At 62.7% G+C, this 7,083-nt stretch overlaps 1 protein-coding gene across 1 annotated transcript; it reads left to right on the top strand.

Moving 5' to 3' along the window:
- The first annotated feature begins 2,611 nt into the window (after nucleotides 1–2,611).
- ASIC1 (acid sensing ion channel subunit 1) lies at nucleotides 2,612–7,077 on the top strand. The gene is made up of 10 exons (XM_005430103.2): nucleotides 2,612–3,250; nucleotides 3,983–4,133; nucleotides 4,614–4,741; nucleotides 4,929–5,079; nucleotides 5,159–5,215; nucleotides 5,299–5,452; nucleotides 5,541–5,632; nucleotides 5,891–5,970; nucleotides 6,064–6,168; nucleotides 6,389–7,077. The coding sequence occupies exons 1-10, from the start codon at nucleotides 2,627–2,629 to the stop codon at nucleotides 6,491–6,493; spliced, it is 1,647 nt and encodes a 548-aa protein (XP_005430160.1). The 5' UTR covers nucleotides 2,612–2,626; the 3' UTR covers nucleotides 6,494–7,077.
- The last annotated feature ends 6 nt before the right edge of the window (nucleotides 7,078–7,083 follow it).

Here is a 7,083-nt window from a genome sequence, read left to right as displayed (position 1 = left end):
AGGGGGGCACGGAGCACCCCCGGTCCCGGCGCCGGCTCGGGTGTGGCGGCATCACCCCAGCACCCGCCATGGGGGCTGATGTCACGGCTAATTATAGCATCCCCCGTCCCTCGCCCCCGCCAAAGCTTTACCTGAGAGAGGGTAAAAATAACTCCCGGCGAGGGAGGAGCTGGAACGAGCCCAAAGACTCCTCCAGCATCTCCAAAACTTGCACAAACCAGGACGGCACCCCCCTGCCTGCAACACACGGCCGCACTTTGTCCCCAATCTGGGGGTCAGGACGCGCTCCCCTTGGGGTAACCGGAGCCGGGCCCTGCTGCTGGGATCCAGCCCCGGCGCACCCCGCGAGCTGTTTAAGCCGAGCGAAGCAGGTTAATGGCCCCAGTCGATGATGGAATGTTTTCATTACAGCATCTTTCTCTCTCTCTCTCCCTGCTGCAATCGCTCCCAAGAAGACACATTAAACCTCCCCGCGCCGAGGGAGCGGATCCGCCCCTCGCTCGCACCATCAGGGGCTGCCTGCTGGCCCCGGGCAGCACGGCTCACCTGTCCGAGCCCCGCCGGGGCTAAACAACCCCCTCAACCTGCAATTCCTTAATTCTGCTTCCCTTCTCCTCCCGCCCCAGCAGCCATGGCACAGGAACCCAGTGCCAGAGCTGGGAGCAGCAGAAATCCCAGCCCAACCCCGGACAGCTCCTACCTGCTCCTCCCTGTCCCGAGCATCCTCTGTGCCAGCCTGAGTGGGATCGGCCCAGTGTGTTCCCAGCCTGCTCCCACAGGGCTGGACCAGCCCAGCTCTTCCAAACCCCCTGCCAGGAGCAGCCCTGATGCTGTAACAGCCCTGCCCTGCAGCTGCAGCTCATCCCCACCACAGACACAGGGCACCTATGACCTGGCCCCCATGTCCTGGTGGCTCCCACCCACCCAATTCACCTTCCTGACTCTCTTTTCTAGGCAGAGTTTTCATCTCAGATTCTCTGGGATGCTCCCAAAAGGTGTAACCTTGATCTTGGCCTGATGAAATTTCATCCTGTGGCTCTGGCGCTCGTCCCCAAGGTCATCCACTCTTTCTCCCAGGTCCCCAAGTGGCATCTGCCAGTGTCCCTCTTCCACAAGGGCCCTACTGAAGGGAATATTGAGCTTGGGGAGCCCCAGGATGGGACACCCCAGTGTCACATCATGGATCACTGCCCGTGGCCTGTTCCACCAGCATCACCTGCCCAGGAATCTCAGATAACTATGCTGGTATCTGATCAGATTTTTACTGATTTGTTCTCCCAGTTTGTGGTGTCCATGTGTGCCGGGATGTGCTCAGGGACCAGGAACGCCACAGGGTGCACAGGGAAGGAGACACAGCAGCTGAACTGAGGGCTTGCGGTGAGCCTCTCCCACCCAGGCACCAGCCCAAAGCTCCCATCCAGCCCCTGCACATCCAAGTGCTGCCGGATTTAGATTCTCCCCCGGTGCCGGGATGGGGCTGGAGATTGCTCTGTGGTCTCTGGATGCTTTTATGAAGTGCTGAGTACAGGAAAACAGCAAACCACGAGAAGGGGCTGCGCTGCTGCAGAGAGGAGACGCCGGTGCTCCCTGCAGCTCCATCCCAGCATCCTGCACCAGAGCTGCTCCCTGGGACCCTCAGCCTGGCTGGGTCAGCAGCACAAGGCCTGGAGCCATTCCTTGAAGGAAGACGTGGCTCCCTGTGCCCCACTGGAATCCAAAACGTGAGGTGACGTGCCCAGCACTGACTGGGCTCTGCAGAAGGACTCGTTGCCTGGAAAGCGCCCAAATCCTGCCAAGACCAGCCCTGCTCAGAGGAGGACAGACCTCACTCCACTGGGAACGTTGGATTTGCTGGATTCTCAAGTGCACACGCTGGTGCCCTGCAGCACAGGGGATGAGCCTGCAGGGATGGGCACTGCCAGGGCAGGAGAAGCATCATAGAAGCCTGAGAACACCACAGCATCCTTCCCCCTACCTGGACCACCACTGAACCAGCACAGTGTCACGGGCATTTTGGGAAAACCTCTGTCTCCAGCTGGCCTGGGGATGAGCGCAGAGAGCCTGGCATACGGCGGCTCTGGAGGCAGCCGGGGACCCAGCAGGGAGGGCTGGGCCTGGCTGGAGCAGCCGCTTGGGCTGCCAGGGCCAGACCACGGCAGGACGGAGGGCACAGCGTGGGGACACAGCGCTGGGTACCTGCACACCCGCACACACTGCGTGCCCCCGGCCTGGCAGCCCTCGGCCCCCCAGGCAGCCCTGGGAGCTCCCACGGCGCCTCTGGAGGCGGTGATGTCTCTGCTCCGACCTGGCAGCCGGAGCCGGCCGGTCCCAGGGGGCCCGGGGAGCCCGCGGAACCGCCCCTCGCTCCTCCTCCCCTCCTGCTCCTGATATACCCTCCTGGCTCCGAGCATCCCTCTGCTCCTCTCCCTCACTCCCGCTCGTCTCGCTCCTTTTCCCTTCTCCGTTTCTCCTCTCTGAACTTGCCCCTTCCCCCTCCCCTGCTCTCCCCAGCCCCTCTCTGCTGAGGAACTGACTGAAGACCCGCAGGCTGGGGCAGGGCACGGGCCAGGACCCCCATACCAGAGCCAGGACCTCCACACTACAGCTGGGACCCCCAGGCTGGGCAATGCCTCTCCAGATATTCTGCACCATCTCCTTCTCCAATGAGGAAGCACCAGAAGATGCTGCAGCCACTGAGAAGGAAGAAGATGAAGCAGATGAGTTCCTATATGGGCAGGAGGAGGATGAAGAGGACGAGGAGGACACAGGGGCAACCACGGACTTCGTGGCCTTTGCCAGCAGCTGCACCCTGCATGGGCTGAGCCACATCTTCGTGGAGGGCAGCCTGGGCGCCCGGCAGGCGCTGTGGGCGCTGGCCTTCCTCCTCTCCCTCTCCGTCTTCCTCTACCAGGTGGCCGACCGCATTGCCTACTACCTGGAGTACCACCACGTCACGCTGCTCAGCGAGGAGGACAGCCCCGAGATGACCTTCCCCGCCGTCACCTTCTGCAACATCAACCGTGTGCGGCTCTCGCAGCTCAGCCACGAGGACCTGCTCTACCTGGCCCCTCTGGTGGACTACGAGCCTGGGATGGAGCTGGGCTTCACCCCGGCCCAGCCGGGCCCCTGGGAGGAGGACGAGCCCCTAAATTTGTACGGGTTTTTTAACCGCACTTGCCACCAGCTGGAGGACATGCTGCTGAGCTGCAGCTACCGCGGCCAGCGCTGCGGCCCCGGGGACTTTGCGCCGGTGAGTAGCCCCAGGGTGGCCCGGCACGGGGAGCAGCTCCGCAGCTGGTTGGTGTTGGATCAGGCACGGCAGGTGATGCTGCCCTTGCAGCTTGCTCAGGGACAGGCTGATATTTCAGCCCCATCTGCCAGAGCTGGGGACGGCACCGGCGGTGGAGCTGCTCTGGTGGGACACGGAGTGTGTCCCTGGGGCTGTGCTTGCTAAAGAGGTGCCTGGCACCTCCATCCTGGGGTGCCATCAGGGCTTGTGGGGCACCATGTGTTGCAAGCCCACTTCCCTGACATGCCCCTTCATCCAGGCTGGCAGCAGCTCTGTGGTTTTGGGGCCATGCTGGCTGCCGGAGGTGAGAGTTGGAACGGCCAAGGAGGGATGGGGAGGTCCAGGATCCCGTCCAGCCCTGTCCTCTGCAGGGATGGAGGAGGGCTTGGAGGAGGCGCTGGTGCAGGCATCAGGCTGAGTGCCACCACCTTGGGGAGCCACAGCTGCCGTAGGCTCTCTGGGGCTGTAAATCTGCAGTGTCTCCTCTGAGTCCATCCCTGTGGGAACATCTCCTCCTCTACCAGGGCCAGGATGGGCAGTTCCAGCACTGAGAGATCCTGTGGGTCAGGAGCTCAGTTTGGACCATGCCCAGGCTGGGACGGCTGAGTTTTGGGGCTGGGCACGCTCTTCTGGCTCCGTGCTGTGGCTGCACACAGAGGGGCCTCAGCCTCAGCCCTGTGTCCTCTCCTGCAGGTCTTCACCCGCTATGGGAAGTGCTACACCTTCAATGCGGGGCAGGACGGGAAGCCGCGGCTCATCACCATGAAGGGGGGCACTGGCAACGGCCTGGAGATCATGCTGGACATCCAGCAGGACGAGTACCTGCCAGTGTGGGGGGAAACAGGTAACCCACTGCCCCAGTGGGCCCACTCAGCCACCAGCAGCTCCTGGGGTGCTACCCAGCCCCTACTCACCTCCCCAGCCCCCTCCCACCTCCCCAGACCACAGATCCACATCCCTCAGGCTCCCTTCTCTTCCCTCCTTCCATTTCTCATCACTTCTGCTCTTTTCTTTCCCTTTTCCTTCTTGTCTTTGCTCTTTGCCATGGCAACTCCCCATCGTTTAGACACGCAGCCATCACTTGTTTATAAATAGAGTCAAATACTTTCCCAGCCACACTCCTGGGTGTGGAGCAGGGGGGTCGGGGTGGAGGGGCAAGGACATGGTGCAGCAAACAGATGGACAGATGGATGGATATGTGGATGAATGACTTGGCCCAGGGGAAGCGTGGGAGGCAGAAGTTGTGGTCCCTCTCCCAGCAGGCTCAGCACAGCCCCTCGGAGCAGGGACAGTGCTGTGCTCACCCCACTTCTCTCTGCCACAGATGAGACCTCGTTCGAAGCCGGGATCAAGGTGCAGATCCACAGCCAGGACGAGCCCCCTCTGATCGACCAGCTGGGCTTCGGGGTCGCTCCTGGCTTCCAGACCTTCGTGTCCTGCCAGGAGCAGCGGGTAGGAACTGGGCAAGTGTGGGATGTCCCCTCCCACCCTGTGCTGCGGGAGCAGAGCCTCCTCGCTGTGCCCCTGTCCCCACACTGGATGGAGGGGAGGTCCCTGTCCTGGGGACCAGTGCCACAAGGGTGTCTGTCCCCTGCCACACTGGGTTCTCTCCTCACTGCTGGCTTCTCTCCCCTTCCAGCTCATCTACCTGCCGCCTCCCTGGGGCGACTGCAAGGCCGTGGCGGGCGACTCGGAGTTCTACGACACCTACAGCATCACGGCGTGCCGCATCGACTGCGAGACCCGCTACCTGGTGGAGAACTGCAACTGCCGCATGGTGCACATGCCAGGTGAGCCCCGTGCCTGGCCCGGCCCGGCCCGGCCCTCCGCTGTGGTCCCAGCTGGAACACCTGCTCTGTGTCTCCCCAGGCGATGCCCCTTACTGCACCCCGGAGCAGTACAAGGAGTGCGCGGATCCGGCCTTAGGTGAGGCTGTCCGGCCCCGGGGGTGGGACGGAGCTGCGGCCTTGGGTTTCTCCAGCTCGCCATCCCCCTCTCTCCCTGCACAGATTTCCTGGTGGAGAAGGACAATGAGTACTGCATCTGTGAGATGCCCTGCAACATGACACGCTATGGCAAAGAGCTCTCCATGGTCAAGATCCCCAGCAAGGCCTCGGCCAAGTACCTGGCCAAGAAATACAACAAGTCAGAGCAGTACATCGGGTAAGGCACCACGGCCACGGTAGTGGTGGGGCAGGGTCTGGTCCCTCCATCCCAAACCCCAGCCTGATGCCACTTCTGTCCTGCACAGGGAGAACATCCTGGTGCTGGATATCTTCTTTGAAGCCCTGAACTACGAGACGATCGAGCAGAAGAAGGCGTACGAGGTGGCGGGTTTGCTGGGTGAGTGTTGGTGGTTCTGGGGAGCCCTGTGACAGTCTCTAGCCAGAGTCCCCCAGCGAGGTGGCCTCGTGCTGGCCTTGTCACCATGGCCCGTTCCCAAGGCACTGGGATGTGCCAAGAGCACAGCTGTGGAGCAGGGCACCCCACTGCCATGACCAGGCACCAGTCACAGCAGTGACAAGTTCTGCCCTTTCTCTGCTCCCTCTGCCACCTGACTCTGGATTCAGGCCACCCTGATGGTTTCCTTCTCCTCTGCAGGTGACATTGGAGGGCAGATGGGGCTGTTCATTGGGGCCAGCATCCTCACAGTGCTGGAGCTGTTTGACTACGCCTATGAGGTGAGTGTCTCCTCCATCTCAAGGCTGTTCTCATGTGGGATGAGGGGAATGGCCACCCCTGAGCCCCACAGTACTGACACGTGGCTCTGGCAGGTGATAAAGCACCGGCTGTGCCGGCGGGGCAAGTGCCGCAAGAACCACAAGAGGAACAACACAGACAAGGGCGTTGCGCTGAGCATGGACGACGTGAAACGCCACGTGAGTGCGGGGCACAGCACGGTCCCCTCTGCCTGTCCCCTCTTGCCTGTCCCTTCCTGCCTGTCCCTTCCTGCAGCTTGGGGGGTGGGGAGTCACCGTTTTGGGGAGCCCCTGGGAAAAGAGCAGAGGGCCCAGGCAGAGATGCGGTGGGGGGATGGCGCTGGGTCTCTGCAAGGACCTGGATGAAAGCAGTGGCCCCAAAATCCCGTTTATCCTGCAGAATCCCTGTGAAAGCATACGGGGGCACCCAGCAGGCATGACGTACGCAGCCAACATCCTACCTCACCACCCGGCCCGGGGCACCTTTGAGGACTTCACCTGCTAACCGACGTCTGGATGTACAACCTGAGCTACCAAAGCCCTGCGAGAGCTGCCCTTCTCCCCGCCAGCGCCAGCGGAGAGACACATCTAGGGGGCCTTTGCTCCTTGGCACGGTGGGACACGGACAAGAGCGACGGCCTCGGATTTCGGGGCAGGCAGTGGGGTCGGGCAATGCCAGACCCTGGCGCAGCCCCCGTGGCAGCTGCTCTGCACCTGCCCTGCTCCTTCAGAGACTCCAGGATGCTCCAGCCCGGCCGTCCCGCGGAGCGGGAGCGACACGCACAGTGGGCCAGGGCACGGGCCTGCCCCGGCTCCCCCTTGGCTCCCCTCGGCCTTTTTAACTAAAACCCAGAAGCCAAGAAGAAGCAGCCGTTCGGCCGCAGTCTCCATCCACAGCCCTGTCCGTCTGCCCTCCGTCGTCTCCATGCTCATCTTTCTCCAACGCCTTGGCCGCGCCTGCTGGGCCCCCTGTGCCTGCTGGGGGGCTCATCCGGGAGCCCCCGGCGTGCCCGGCACGGGGCAGCAGCCTGGGAGTCCCTGGAGAGCCCCTCTGTCCCTGGGACCTCAGCCCTGGCTCGCCCAGGCGCTCCCCGC

The sequence above is a fragment of the Geospiza fortis genome, unplaced genomic scaffold, assembly GCF_000277835.1.
Source record: "Geospiza fortis unplaced genomic scaffold, GeoFor_1.0 scaffold676, whole genome shotgun sequence".
NCBI lineage: Eukaryota > Metazoa > Chordata > Aves > Passeriformes > Thraupidae > Geospiza > Geospiza fortis.
This window is presented reverse-complemented; position numbering and strand designations above follow the sequence as displayed.

What these genes read in the sequence shown, in the direction of transcription:
- ASIC1 (XM_005430103.2), top strand. Translation starts at nt 2,627, where the DNA reads ATGCCTCTCCAGATATTCTGCACCATCTCCTTCTCCAATGAGGAAGCA. An exon ending in GCCCCGGGGACTTTGCGCCG is followed by an intron (nt 3,251 to 3,982) that starts GTGAGTAGCCCC and finishes CCTCTCCTGCAG; the next exon opens with GTCTTCACCCGCTATGGGAA. An exon ending in TGTTTGACTACGCCTATGAG is followed by an intron (nt 5,971 to 6,063) that starts GTGAGTGTCTCC and finishes TGGCTCTGGCAG; the next exon opens with GTGATAAAGCACCGGCTGTG.